The following is a 15,310-nucleotide window of genomic DNA, read 5'->3' as shown; positions in this document are numbered from 1 at the left end:
TGGTGAGACTTAAGGTTGGGGTGGGCACCTCCGATATTTGGACAGGTCTATTTTTTTTTCTGGTCACAAAATTGCAGAGCCAAGGAAGTGTTTTTTTATCTTGCTCTCAACTGAAAGTTGTCACCAGTTTGGGAGTGGGTTGCAGCAACCAGATCAAGAAAGTTCTAGCCATGTGCTTCTACCAAACCATTAATACATGTGCTCAGCCAGTACTAATCACTGGATGAAACCTTGATGTTCTAAGTGTGAATCATGCTTTTCTGTTTTAGCTCTAGCACATGCAGGGTTTTCAAAAGGTTTTCAAGTTTTTATTTTTGTAATGTTGTTCTCTTTGCTTTGCAGAGAATGAAGATGGTAAATTCATCTCTCCTTTTCATGACATCCCCCTGTATCCAAGAACTAAAGAGGTACAATCTAACATTTACATAGAAACCATGCATATACGGATGTGATGCTTCTGCATACAAATGGCTGTATATTTACGTAAATCAGTGATGGCTCATTTCCATGTGAGATTAGTAGCAAGGTGCTCATTCATTTTTGGAACCAGCAAGCTGTTCAACTGAACTTGTCAAACTTTACTTGTTACTAGAATACCCCTTTATCCCTGCCCACTTGATGGGGGATAACTCTTGGAGCGGCAGGTTGAGCATGCGCCCCACTGCTCCATTCAAAGTGTATGGAAATACTAAAAGACAGCACTCTATCTCTGGCAGTCCAATAGCCATTTGAGTGGAGCAGCCCACTGCCCCATGTTAATGAGGGACATATTATTGGTGGGGTTCCAGCGGTTTAGAGAGCCTTCACACACGGCTGATTTTGTTGCAGAAATTTCTGCAGCTGAAAAATCATTCATTCATGTGAAAGGGGTTGTTTTAATTGCAAGCACATGGATTTCTGCAAGCCTCATTCAGGTGAATGGAACTGATTTTCAGTCACAGAAATTTTCTCCAACAAAATCGGCCACGTGTAAAGACCCCCTTAGACTCCCATAATCTAAAAGTTAGACTTTATCCAGTGGATAGGGGATGACTTTGTGTTAATGGAATACCCCTTTTAAAATCATATTCTGCTTTTTAAATGATAATGTATCATCAGAAAATGATCTGATTAAATCACCTTTTTATGTTCAACTTTTTATTTTATTTTTAGAATTTACAGATTTTTTTTACATTTTCAATGTCTCAATCTATATTTAAAGTGTAACTTTATTTTTGTAAAGTATAGGGGCAGTGTTCATGTCCACCTTTTTGTAATGTACTTTAAATACTGAAATCGTATATTTCCATTCGTCCACCATGACTGCTCTACTATGAGATTGACCCCTTGACCTGTGTAGGGGCAAGAACACAGAGTTTAAAAGGCCACCACCCACTCTCACCCTCAGTGTTTCCTGTCCCTACGGGGGCACCTCACAGAGAGGCCTCCTGGTGGAGGTGAAGACTTTTATTATTTTAAAGAAATACCTTGGGATTTGTGTCCCTTTCCTCTGCCCTCCTGCGGTTGAGTCCAAAGCTGGGCAGAGGATACCTATGGCGCTGATCTCGTTCCATGTCTGCAGGAGCCTGTATCTCTCCCCCACAGCGTCTGTCCCCCTTCCCTGCATTGAGGAAGCTGACCACGCGTCGCAGAGCACTCTGCACGCCGACTCCTGGTTGAAGCCTCAGCGTTGCACTCTGCTTCGGACCGTCAGGAGGCGGAAGGGGCGGAGCTTGGACCGAGGCGCAATGCGATGGCGTCAGACGCCGCTCTGAGTATTAGAAGCGTCAGGTTTGAATAGGCTGTGGCATACAACCGGGTCTCCCTCCTAGAGCAGACAAACCACAGATGTCTGTCCCTGACGCCCCTGCAGTCCAGATGGAATCTGAAGCCCCCTCGGCTACTCCAACCGTGAGTTCCCCTGTGGGGAGAGAGAAAATGATGTATCATATCGACTTGTTTTATTATCATGTCTATTGATACCTGGTTGCTCCTCTCTTATAGGGAGTAAAAGAGCCCAGAACCAGAACTAAAGTTCATAGGTGTGCGACTTGTAGCAAGAGACTTCCTGAGAATCATAAAAAGAAAGTCTGCCAAGTTTGCATCAATGATCTTGTAAAAGAGGAGCAACCATCCATACTGATGGAGGTCAAATCCCTAATTCAGAACGAAATAAAGTCCTCCCTGGCCTCTCTCAGATCTGTCCCTCCTACACCTCCGGCGAAAAAAACCTAGGATGTCTGTCCCATCCTCCTCTGATTCAGAGGATATGGACGAGAAGGCCTCCACCTCTAGACAGAACGTTGATATTGACGCTCTATCAGAGGGAGAAATTGTGGAGGATAGTAAAAAATATTTTTTCTCTTCCGAGGACACGGAGGAATTATTGGGCGCTGTCAGAGCAACCATGGGTATTGAGGAGGTGAAAAAAAACACGATCTGTCCTGGATGAGATGTTTGGGGGACTCCAAGCCAAAAAACTAAAAGTATTTCCAATGAACGAAAACATAAAAGATATGATCCTGGATGAGTGGACGGATCCTGAGAGAAGACTGGGGGTATCCAGGGAATTCAGGAATAGGCTATTATTCGATCCAGCGGACGTTAAACTGTTTAATGAAACCCCAAAAATTGACATCCAGGTAGCCAAGGTAGTCAAAAAGACCTCCCTCCCATTCGAGGACTCGTCACAACTGCAGGACCCAATGGAAAGGAAGGCCGACTCACTTCTAAAAAAATCCTGGGAGGCATCTATGTTTGGTATTAAAACCAACATAGCTGCAACGTCGGTTGCTAGGTCCATGTGTTTCTGGCTCAATGAGTTGGGAAAACCATATTAAAAACAAAACCCCGAGAGAGGAAATATTAAATTCTATTCCACTCCTCAGATCAGCCACTGCCTTCTTGGCGGATGCCTCAGCAGAGTCGGTGAGGTTCGCCTCCAAGGATGCTGCTCTCACCAATTCAGCTAGAAGGCCATTGTGGATGAAAGCATGGGGAGGGGATAGAACATCAAAAGCCAAGCTATGTTCTATAGCTTTTTCCGGGGAATACGTTTTTGGACCAGTGTTAGACTTCATTCTTGAGAAGGCTGCAGATAAAAAGAAAGGGTTTCCGGAGTAAAGTAAAAAGAAGCCCTTTCGTTCCTTCAATTCCCAGACTAGACCCTATTGGGGCAAAGGGAAGTCGGGTAGGTGGAGTTACCAGAAGGGAGGAAAGGCAGAGGTTTCCTCTCAACCCCCAGAATAAACAGTCAGATAAACAATGACGCCAGCGTAGGGGGAAGACTGAGGAATTTTCCGTGGGCCTTAGACATCCTACGAAATGGCTACCGGATAGAATTTTCCTCAGCCCCTCCAAAAAAGTTCAAAATAACATCACACAGCCCAAAAACTCTAGAAAAAATCTGGCAGGGGGTCCTTCAACTTATAGATTCCGGAGTGGTAGCAGAAGTTCCCAGTATGGAAAGAGGAAGGGGTTACTATTCCAATTATTTCTGGTTCAGAAACCAGACTGTACCTTCCGCACTATTATAAATCTAAAGGGACTAAACAAAGCTGTCACATACAGAAAGTTCAGGATGGAATCCATAACATCCATCATTCCTTTGATCAAAGCCGGAGATTTCATGACGTCCATAGACTTAAAGGACGCTTACTATCTCGTCCTATTAATATAAACAAAACCTATCAAATACCTCAGATTCGCCCTAGTGGACAACTTGGGAGAAGTAAAACACTTCCAGTTCACTGTGTTACCCTTTGGAATTTCCTCTGCCCCAAGGGTATTCACGAAGCTCGTAGTGGAAATGATATCCTCCCTGAGAGCAGAAGGAATAAAAATATTTCCGTACTTGGACGATTTTCTAGTTCTAGGATCCTCGTAACTGGTAACAACCAGCCTTACCAACGACCTAATACGCAGGTTGTCAGACTTAGGCTGGATAATAAACCTAAAGAAATCCTGCATAATCCCATCAACCAGAATGAAATTTTTGGGAGTGATCCTGGACTCAGTTTCCCAGATTACATCCCTCCCTCAGGAGAAAATAAAATCCTTTATAGTCAAAACAAGAAAGTTCCAGAGTCAGTCTCAGTGCTCCATACGCAGTGCCATGAGCCTCTTGGGTATGATGACTTCCTGTATAACGGCAGTATCTTGGTCCCAGGCTCATACCAGGATAGTCCAGTCGTGGATCCTGAAGAATTGGGACAAGAGGCAGTGCTCTCTAGAAAAAAGAATCTCCATCCCAAACCACGTAAGATCAGATTTAAACTGGTGGACGGAAAACAGAAACTTACTAAGAGGTGTACCCTGGATAAAGAATCCAGAAATACAAATATATACAGATGCAAGCGGCACAGGATGGGGAGCAAAAATAGGCTCGCTAAGCTACCAGGGCACTTGGTCGGACATCATAAGAACAAAGTCATCGAACCACAGAGAACAGATGGCGATCTGGGAGGTTCTGAAGGCGTCACAAGACAAGGTATCCGGAAAACACCTGAAAATCCTTTCAGACAATGTAACAGCAGTCGCATATCTGAAGCATCAGGGGGGCACAAGATCCCCAAGCTTAAAAAATCTGGCGGAAAAAATATTCTTCTGGGCAGAAAGAAATGTTCCCTCCATCACAGCTATCCATTTAAAGGGTACAGAAAATATACAGGCGGACTTCCTCAGCAGGATGGCCATAGATCCAGGAGAATGGGCCCTAGACTTATAGGTATTCTATCAGATCACCAGGAGATGGGGGACCCCCCAGATAGACCTGTTTGCGTCAAGAAAAAATGCAAAGGTCCATCCTTTCTGCTCTCTAAACCCCAGGGACAACCCTAGGGCAGTGGACGCATTCTCAATCAGGCGGACTTGGGGTCTAGCCTATGCCTTTCCCCCCTGGCCGCTAATACTCAGTGCTGCAAAAGATTAGGTTGGACCCAGTAACCGTAATACTGGTTGTTCCATACTGGACAAAAAGAAATTTGTTCCCAGTACTAAGGGAACTAGCTCTGGAAGAACCCTGGAGAATTCCGCCACAGGAGAACATAATTTCTCAGGGCCCAATCCTTCATCAGAATCCAGGACTGTTCAAATTATCAGCCTGGATCCTGAGCGCGAGGTCCTGAGAAGGTTATAAATACCCTCAAATCCAGCAGGAAAGAAGTCACCTCTGTGATCTATCTTAAAATCTGGAAGAAATACTGTAGCTGGCTAGGCCAGAACCCACTGGTAGACTCTACCCCAAATATTGAGAAAGTACTGGATTTTCTTCAAAGAGGATTAGATCTGGGCCTGAGACCAAGTACTGGTCTCTGCCTTGGGGGCTTGCTATGATACTGACCTAGCCAGTCATAGGTGGATAAGGAGGTTTATAAGAGCTGCCTCCAGGTTAAGGCCATCCTTAACCCCTAGGACGCCTCAATGGGACTTGAACTTGGTCCTGAGAGGTCTTACAAGGTCACCATTTTCTCCTATTCAGGATATTTCACTCAAACACCTGTCATTAACCACCTCAGCTCCCCTAGCTTAAACACCCTTAATGACCAGACCACTTTTTACAATTCTGCACTACACTACTTTCACGGTTTATTGCTCGGTCATACAACTTACCACCCAAATGAATTTTACCTCCTTTTCTTCTCACTAATAGAGCTTTCATTTGGTGGTATTTCATTGCTGCTGACATTTTTACTTTTTTTTGTTATTAATCGAAATTTAACGAAATTTTTGCAAAAAAGACATTTTTCACTTTCGGTTGTAATTCATTTTTTTTTTTTTTAAAACTACATTTCTATATAAATTTTTCTCAAAATTTATTGTTCTACATGTCTTTGATAAAAAAAATAAGTTTGGGTAAAAAAAATTGTTTGGGTAAAAGTTATAGCGTTTACAAACTATGGTACAAAAATGTGAATTTCCGCATTTTGAAGCAACTCTGACTTTCTGAGCACCTGTCATGTTTCCTGAGGTTCTACAATGGCCAGACAGTACAAACACCCCACAAATGACCCCATTTCGGAAAGTAGACAACCCTAAGGTATTCACTGATGGCCATAGTGAGTTCATAGAACTTTTTTTTGTCACAAGTTAGCGGAAAATGATGATATTTTTTATTTTATTTTTTTCCCTTACAAAGTCTCATTCCACTAACTTGTGACAAAAAATAAAAACTTCCATGAACTCACTATGCCCATCACAAAATAACTTGGGGTGTCTTCTTTCCAAAATGGGGTCACTTGTGGGGTAGTTATACTGCCCTGGCATTTTAGGGGCCCTAATGCGTGAGAAGTAGTTTGAAATCAAAATGTGTAAAAAATGCCCTGTGAAATCCTAAAGGTGCTCTTTGGAATGTGGGCCCCTTTGCCCACCTAGGCTGCAAAAAAGTGTCACACATGTGGTATCGCCGTACTCAGGAGAAGTAGGGCAATGTGTTTTGGGGTGTATTTTTACATATACCCATGCTGGGTCAGAGAAATCTCTCTAAAAGTCAACTTTTCCCATTTTTTTTTTTTTATACAACTTCTCCTGAGTACAGCGATACCACATGTGTGACACTTTTTTGCAGACTAGGTGCGCAAAGGGGCCCAAATTCCAATGAGTATCTTTTAGGAGGGCATTTGGATTCCAGACTTCTTCTCACGCTTTAGGGCCCCTAAAATGCCAGGGCAGTATAAATACCCCACATGTGACCCCATTTTGAAAAGAAGACACCCCAAGGTATTCCGTGAGGGGCATGGCGAGTTCATAGAAGTTTTTTTTTTTTTTTGGCACAAGTTAGCGGAAATTGATTTTTTATTTTTTTGTGTTTTTTCTTACAAAGTCTCCCTTTCTGCTAACTTGTGACAAAAAATTTAATTTTACATGAACTCGCCATGCCCCTCACAAAATACCTTGAGGTATCTTCTTTCTAAAATGGAGTCACATGTGGGGTATTTATACTGCCCTGGCATTTTAGGGGCCCTAAAGCGTGAGAAGAAGTCTGGAATATAAATGTCTAAAAATTTTTACGCATTTGGATTCCGTGAGGTGTATGGTGAGTTCATGTGAGATTTTATTTTTTGTCACAAGTTAGTGAAATATGGGACTTTGTAAGAAAAAATAAAAAAATATCAATTTCCGCTAACTTGTGCCCAAAAAAATTCTGAATGGAGCCTTACAGGGGGGTGATCAATGACAGGGGGGTTATCAGGGAGTCTAATATGGGGTGATCAGGGGTTAATAAGGGGTTAATAAGTGACAGGGGGGGGGGTGTAGTGTAGTGGTGTTTGGTGCTACTTATTACAGAGCTGCCGGTGTCCTCTGGTGGTCGATACAAGCAAAAGGGACCACCAGAGGACCAGGTAGCAGGTATATTAGACGCTGTTATCAAAACAGAGTCTAATATACCTTTTTAGGGGTTAAAAAAAATCGCATCTACAGCCTGCCAGCGAACGATCGCCGCTGGCAGGCTGTAGATTAGCTAGTTTACCTCCAGTTCCTGTGAACGCGCGCGCCTGTGTGCGCACGTTCACAGGAAATCTCGTGAGAGGACGCGCCGGCGCGTCCAGGAGGAATGAGAGGGCCGCCGCAAAGACTCAATCCTGCGTACGGCGGTCCTGTAGTGGTTAAAAGTGGCCTTCCTAGTAGCCATAACTTCAGCCAGACGATTGGGCGAAATCCAGGCACTGTCCTGCCGGAAACCATACCTCACTATCTTTCCAGACAGAATAGTTTTACGTCTGGATCCGGGTTTCCTGACGAAGGTAGTGTCGGACTTTCACAGAGATCAGGAAATTGTCCTTCCATCTTTTCCTAAAGATTGTCCATCACATGATCAGTTCCAGCTCCTGCATGTTCGGGATACTATCATACAGTACCTAGATTCAACAAAGGAATTTAGAAAGGATGATAATCTTCTTGTTCAATACGCAGGTCCAAACAAGGGGAAAAAAGGCATTGGACGATGGATTAGATCTACCATTGCCTGTTGCTATCAAAAATCGGGTCTAAGCCCCACAAATATAAAAGCCCACTCTACAAGAGCTATGGCTTCTTTGTGGGCAGAAAAAGGGGGTGTCTCCTTAGACAAAATTTTTAGAGCGGCCACCTGGTCAAGTATAAATACTTTTATAAAACATTACCGCATTAATGTTTTGGCTTCTGCTGACTTGGCCTTCGGTCAGAAGGTTCTGTAAGCAGTTGCCCACCCTATTTAGTAATCTGGTAGCTCTCATAGTAGAGCCGTCATGGTGGACAAAATGGAGAAACCATAATTAGACTTACCGGTAATTCTGTTTCCTTGAGTCCACCATGACGGCCCAGATATTTCCACCTCCCCTGAGGATTAAGGAGGGGTTGAGTATGAATTAATACTAAAAAAAAAAAAAATATATTGCCTAAATTAGGGCTGCACCCACTTGGTAATTTGGAAAGCACTGAGGGTGAGAGTGGATGGGGTGGCCTTTTAAACTCTGTGTTCCTGCCCCTTCAGAGGTCAAGGGGTCAATCTCATAGTAGAGCCGTCATGGTGGACTCAAGGAAACAGAATTACCGATTTTAAAGTCTAATTACGGTTTTTCTATAAGGGCTCATGCACACGGCCGTTGCCCGGCCCACATAAAGCGGGTCCGCAATACACTGGCACCAGCCGCGTGCACCCCGCAAATTGCGGTCCCCAATGCATGGAATGGCCGCGTACATGAGCCCTTAGAAATATAGCTCTAAAGTGACTGTTGCTGTCCTATATTTCTCCTAAAACTGTGTGCAGTTTTTGTACTGGCTGCTAAGCTTAATATGTTAGGACTTCTTGTCCTGTACAAGTAACTTTTCAGTAGCCATCACATTATCATCACAGGCAGGAATACAATGACAAATGACACCTCTGTACAGGATCCACTATTCACAATCGGTGATATCTACTCCTTCTTGACCTCGGGCACAGGTGACAGATCATACCTAGAAAACTCTCCCATAGAGAGTCAGTGAGGTCATTTCTAGTCTAGCTCTCAAAGAACAGGAAGTCTTGACATTTATTTTTATTTTTATTAAAGTTAGGGACATGGGAAAAAAATTACAAAAATTGTAAAAAGTTAACTTCATTTAAATAGGTTATTTTTATAACACATTCCCTTTAACAAGATTTCTCAGTATGAGTGCAGTAACAGCAAAGCCTTGTATTATTATTTCTGTACTGATCTTAAAGAGGACCTTTCACCTATTATTACACTATGAACTAAGTATACAGATATGTAGAGCGGCGCCCGGGGATCTCACTGCACTTACTATTATCCCCAGGCGCCGCTCCGTTCTCCCGCTATGCCCTCCGGTATCTCCGTTCCCTAAGTTATGGTAGGCGGAGTCTGCCCTTGTTCTTCTGTAGCGCTGGCCAATCGCATTGCAGAGCTCACAGCCTGGGAGAAAATAACCTCCCAGGCTGTGAGCTCTGCGCTGCGATTGGCCAGCGCTAGAGCAGAACAAGGGCAGACTCCGCCTACCATAACTTAGTGACTGGAATCTCCGCCTACTATAACTTAGTGAGCGGAGATACCGGAGGGCATAGCGGGAGAACGGAGCGGCGCCCGGGGATAATAGGTGCAGTGAGATCCCCGGGTGCCACTCTACATGTCTGTATAGTTAGTTTATAGTGTAATAATCAGTGAAAGGTCCTCTTTAAAGGGGTTATCCAAGTGAAATAAAAACTCAGACGGTAGCTGTAAGGCCCCTTTCAGACGAGCGAGTGTCACACTGCAGACTCGCAGCGCAGCACCCAGCCTGAACTTCCAGCACTGCCGGGATCACATAGCATTATATTGATTTATGATGCTATGTAAACATTAGAGGTCTGAAATGTATTGGATAACACTGACAGCATTATGTCAGTGTTATCAAGTACATTCCAGAACTTTAAGGGTTACATAGCATCATAAATCAATATAATGCTATGCGACCCCGGCAGTGCTGGAAGTTCAGGCTGGGTGCTGCGCTGCGAGTCCGCAGCATGACACTCACTCGTCTGAAAGTGTCCAAAATGGTCTAGAATAACAAAAGAAGTTATACTTCCCACTTTTCTCCCCTGTCCCTTCCAGCATCGATCACCAGTTCTCTCCACCACGGTTTTCCTGGCTTGGAGGATTGATGTTCTGTGCAAATAAGGTCATCACTGCAGCCAATCGCTGGCCTCATCAGTGAAATCGCTTATACTGCTGAGGCCAGTGATTGGCTACACGGTGATCTGTGTGCAAGGAGCATCACTGCTGCAGCCAGGAAGATGACGTCAGCAGTGCAAGAGTTGTGTTACAGGCATAAAAGATCCTGGAAAGATGCAGACCCTTTTTTTCTTATCTCATATAATTCCTAAAGTAGTTTATGCAAATTGTATGTTCACTTTTTTTTCCTGCCAAACTCTTTTTTTATTTTTATTTTAAGGACCTTGATGTGCCAGCAAAGAAATCAAAATCTAATTGGGCTAAGGTAATGAGAACTAATCGTACAAGTTGGTAGAGACATTATCAACCAAGCTTCCTAATTCTGTAGTAAAGCGGAGTTATATACAGTTTCAGTCTTGTCATTAGATCTTTGCACTCCAGCTTGGCCTGAATACTGGTCCTATATGTTTAGATTCCCCAAACAAATATTCAGTTGAGTACCACATACTGTGTTGGAAGCCAGGATCTTGACAGGCAATGCATATTCAAAGAACATCTACTCCAGATAGACAGGCAATTGTATGTATGAAAACGTGAAGCGTTACATTCACTTCAGGAAGCGGTATTTATCATGTAGAGAAAGTTAATACAAGGCTTTTACTAATGTATTGTGATTGTCCATATTGCCTCCTTTGCTGGCTGGATTCATTTTTCCATCACATTATACACTGCTTGTTTCCATGGTTACAGACCACCCTGCAAACCATCAGTGGTGGTCATGCTTGCACACTATAGGAAAAAGCACCAGCCTATGTGAGCTCCTATGGTCCCGGCCACCAGAGAGGCTGACGCTTTTTCATATAGTGTGCAAGCACAACCACCACTGATGGATTGCAGGGTGATCTGTAACCATGGAAACAAGCAGTGTATAATGTGATGGAAAAATGAATCCAGCCAGCAAAGGGAGCCATATGGACAATCACTATACATTAGTAAGTGCCTTGTATTATTTTTCTCTACCTGATCAATGCCACTTGCTGAAGTAAGACAACCCCTTTAAGGGGCACATACTGTAGTTTAGTTGGGCACTTCTGTCCCTTGTTTTAGGGATTGGTGGAGGTCTTAGCACCCTGACCTTCAGTGATCAAAATTTCAAGAGTTAATTAATATGTTTGCCGGAGCTACTTTTAAACAACCAATCAGCGGGGGTGTGGAGTGTCAGACCCCCACTGATGTGATGTTGATGGCCTTTCTTGAGGATTAACCACATATCTGTTTCATCTTCCATTCTTCTGACCCGTCAGAAACATAAAAAAAAAAAAACAGGATCCTGTAAAAAAAAAATGGATCCTGTAAAAAAAAAAAAAAATTGATCCTGTTGCACATTTGACATCAGTTTGAGCCATTTTCGTCTGATAACTGTTTTTTTTTTTTTTTTTTTTTCTTCCTGTTTCTGAGGGGTCAGAAGAATGGAAAATGAAGCTGAGATGTGAACTCTCCCATAAAGGGGCATTCAAGGATTGTAATAATACTGATGGTCAATCCTTAATATACCGCTTTAGGCGATCCAAGGGCCCCCTTGGCAGTAGGCTGATCACAAAGTGCTCCCCCTGCTGGAACTGTAAGTCCTCTTTCACACATCAGTGTTTTGGTCAGTAATTTCCATCGGTGATCGGGAGCCAAAACCAGGATTGAAGCCTCCACGTAAGGTATAAGGGAAAGATTTGACCTGTTATGTGTTTAGAGCCGCACCTGGTTTTGGCTCAAAATCACTGACCAAACACTAAATGAGGCATTACATGGGCCAATACCCAGAGGATTGTTTGTTCAACAGGTGATTGGTAGCATGGCGCAATTATATGGAGCAAGCCTTGGCCCGTGTAAGCTGGTCTTGCTTTTTTACCTGCAGTACCACCACGGGAAATGAAGTGTTACTATGCACATTCAGATAGGTGGACGTTGTGTAATACAGGTCCTTCACCGTAACACATTTTGTAACTTCTCTCCTCTCTAGTCAAGAGATGAGGATCCCGACCAGAGGACCCCTCCCCTATATTAACTAAGGATTCCCTAATAGAGAATATGGAAATGGGTGTTCTAAACTGGATAATCGCTTTAAAGTGCTCCTGGTATGTGACAGGTGCCTCAAACAAAGACCTCTCCTATCAGAAACATGGCTTTTGTATAGACTAGTGTTGAGCGAGCATGCTCAGCCGAACAGCAGTTCGGCTCGAGCATCGCTATGCTCGGCACATCGGTGTTCGGCTGAATACTGCGGGTGCTCGAGCACAATTGAACACAATGAAAATCAATGGGAGACCTGTGCATTAAACCAGGCACCCCCTGCTTTAAAGAAGGGAGGGTGTCTGGTTCACAGAAAAAGGTTAGAAATGGATGGAAACACCACCAAAATGGTTTGGAAACAGCATGGGAAGGACATCTGGAGCATCTTGGACTCCCATTACCTATGACATACAATAGACAACCACACAAACGCTATATGCCAAAAGCTGGGTATGTGCAAGCCAACAATCTATCCATGAGACAGATATAGTCAGCATACCTTACAATGGCAGCCTTGTGCACTATGAGACATTCAAAACCAGCTCTCATCTGACTGAGAGGCAGTAAGCCTCAAAGTTTCTTCATATCTGTTGGATGGCTTGGGTGGACTTGCGCACCTAGATCATTATCATTAGGGAGACAAAGTTTTCTGATTGTCCTAACATAATATTCAATAACCTCTCTACAGTTTTCTCATGTAAACTCATTTGCATAATCGTGGGCATATGCAAATTAGCTGAATCTGCTTGTTTTTCAGTTGAAACACCATTTGCATAGGAAATTTGCAATAATTTACAATTTGTAGATTATAATATTTGCAATCTACACTACTCGTGAACAGCGCCATCTATTGGATTCATAGTCTTATGAAAAGACTATGAATCCAATAGATGGCGCTGTTCATGAGTAGTGTAGATTGCGAATATTGTAATCTACAAATTGTAAATTTTTATTGCGAATTTTCCATGCAAATTGTTTTTCAGCTGAAAAACAAGGCAGATTCTGCTCATTTGCATGTCTTACCCATATGCCAATGTTTATGCAAATTAGTTTTTACATGTCAAAACTGTATAGAAAGGTCATTGTCCTAACATAACATTCAATCAGAAAACTTTTTGTCACCCTAATGATATTGATTTAGGTGCGCAAGTCCACCCAAGCCATCCAACAGATATGAAGCAACTTTGAGGTTTACTGGCTCTCAGTCAGATGAGAGCTGGTTTGGAATGTCTCATAGTGCACAAGGCTGCCATTGTAAGGTATGCTGACTGTTATCTGTCTCGTGGATAGATTGTTGGCGTGCATATACGGTAGCCTTTGTGTGGTTGTCTATTGTATGTCATAGGTAATAGGAGTCCAAGATGCATCCAGATGTCCTCCCCATGCTGTTTTCAAACCATTTCAGTGGTGTTTCCATTAATTTCTGACCTTTTCCTATGAACCAGACACCCTCCCCTCTTCAGAGCAGGGGGTGCCTGGTTTAATGCTCTGGTTCTCCCATTGACTTCCATTATACTTGGGTGTTCGGTAGAGCACCCGAGCACATTGGTGCTCGATCAACACTAGTATAGACCCCTATACTGGACCTCTCATTGTTAGGGCTCGTTCACACGACCGCTCCTTTTTTTGCGGTCTTCAAATTGCGGATCCACAAAAAACTGAAGCCGCCCGTGTGCCTTCTGCAATTTGCAGAACAGAACAGGGGGCCCATTAAAGAAATGCCTATTCTTGTCCGCAAAACTGACAAGAATAGGACAGGACTCCTCATTTTTGCGGGGCCATGGAACGGAGCAACTGATGCGGACAGCACACAGAGTGCTGTCTGCATCTTTTGCTGACCCATTGAAATGAATGGTTCCGTATACGGAACGCAAAATACGATCGTGTGAACGAGCCCTTAGGTGCAGCAACAGGGAATGCAGTTTGTCTAATCCCTGTTCCAGCAGCATGGCTGAAGTCATGTGCACCACACTGGCACCTAGTTACCGTTGAAGTGTCAGGCTCTTTCTAGCTTGCTATGTAACCTGTACAATAACCTTTGAAATGTGGTTACAGGTTTCATTCTTTTTGATTGGTGATATGCAGGTGCCCAACAGGGCTTTTCTATAGGTCTCTGTCTTTCAAATACCTGTAATTTATATTTCAGAACCTATTCAACATGGTGGTTGAAGTGCCACGATGGACGAATGCCAAAATGGAGGTAACTGGCTACTTTTTGAGATTTACGTTTGAGAAACTGTATTTGTTTCTATGTCCACTGGCTGTGGGGTTTCATTTCAGTCTCGCTTTTCTATGCACAATATTTCTTTTATTAGATTGCAACAAAGGAGTCTTTAAATCCAATTAAACAAGATGTAAAAAAAGGAAAACTTCGATATGTGTCAAATATCTTCCCCCACAAGGGATACATTTGGAACTATGGCGCTTTACCTCAGGTAAAAATGTTTGTCTTTTAAAGGCATTCAGTATTGACCAAGACTGCTAATTATTTTTCTGGGGAAGATAGTTGAAAGAGCGTGGAGGTTGCTGCTGGAAAACTGTCTTTTGAGCTTCTTTGATTTCTGTGTTGTGTTTTTTTTTTTGTGTTCTTTTTTTTTTCTGCCCTGTTCAACAGACCTGGGAAGATCCTAGTCATAAAGACAAAGATACGAAATGTTGTGGCGATAATGACCCTATTGATGTCTGCGAAATCGGCTCCAAGGTGCTCTTTGCTTCATAAACCATCTTAGTTTTTTTGTCTTCAAGTTTAGTTCTTAGGTTGGACATACACATTAGATGACTGTCTGCTGAACACACGGATTGTCCCAAAGGCAGATGACAGGGAAACAATGGTCAGGCACTTGAATTTCACATGCCCGAAGTAGAGCGTAATGTTAGCAATGGGTTTAAGGGTACTTTCACACTTGCGGCAGAGGATTCCGACAGGCAGTTCCTTCCCCGGAACAGCCTGCCGGATCCGGTAATCCGGACGCAAACGGATGCATTTGTGAGACTGATCCGGATGCGGATCCATCTGACAAATGCATTGCAATACCAGATCCGTCTTTCCGGTTGTCATCCGGAAAAACGGATCCAGTATTTATTTTTTTCACATTTTTAAAGGTCTGCGCATGCGCAGATCCGGTTTTCCAGAACACTTAGTA

At 43.2% G+C, this 15,310-nt stretch overlaps 1 protein-coding gene across 1 annotated transcript in view; it reads left to right on the top strand.

Annotated features, from left to right (window-relative positions):
* PPA2 (inorganic pyrophosphatase 2) overlaps window positions 1-15,310 on the top strand; it is a 59,802-nt gene that overhangs the window by 32,751 nt on the left and 11,741 nt on the right. Inside the window, exons 2-6 of the mRNA XM_040418244.1 lie at window positions 343-407; window positions 10,384-10,428; window positions 14,314-14,367; window positions 14,483-14,602; window positions 14,782-14,868. Of these exons, the coding sequence (XP_040274178.1) occupies window positions 343-407; window positions 10,384-10,428; window positions 14,314-14,367; window positions 14,483-14,602; window positions 14,782-14,868 (371 nt within the window). The remainder of the gene's footprint in view (window positions 1-342; window positions 408-10,383; window positions 10,429-14,313; window positions 14,368-14,482; window positions 14,603-14,781; window positions 14,869-15,310) is intronic.

Source organism: Bufo bufo, chromosome 2 (assembly GCF_905171765.1).
Source record: "Bufo bufo chromosome 2, aBufBuf1.1, whole genome shotgun sequence".
Taxonomy (NCBI): Eukaryota; Metazoa; Chordata; class Amphibia; order Anura; family Bufonidae; genus Bufo; species Bufo bufo.
The sequence above is the reverse complement of the archived record's forward strand: the minus strand, read 5'-3'. Positions and strand labels throughout refer to the sequence as shown.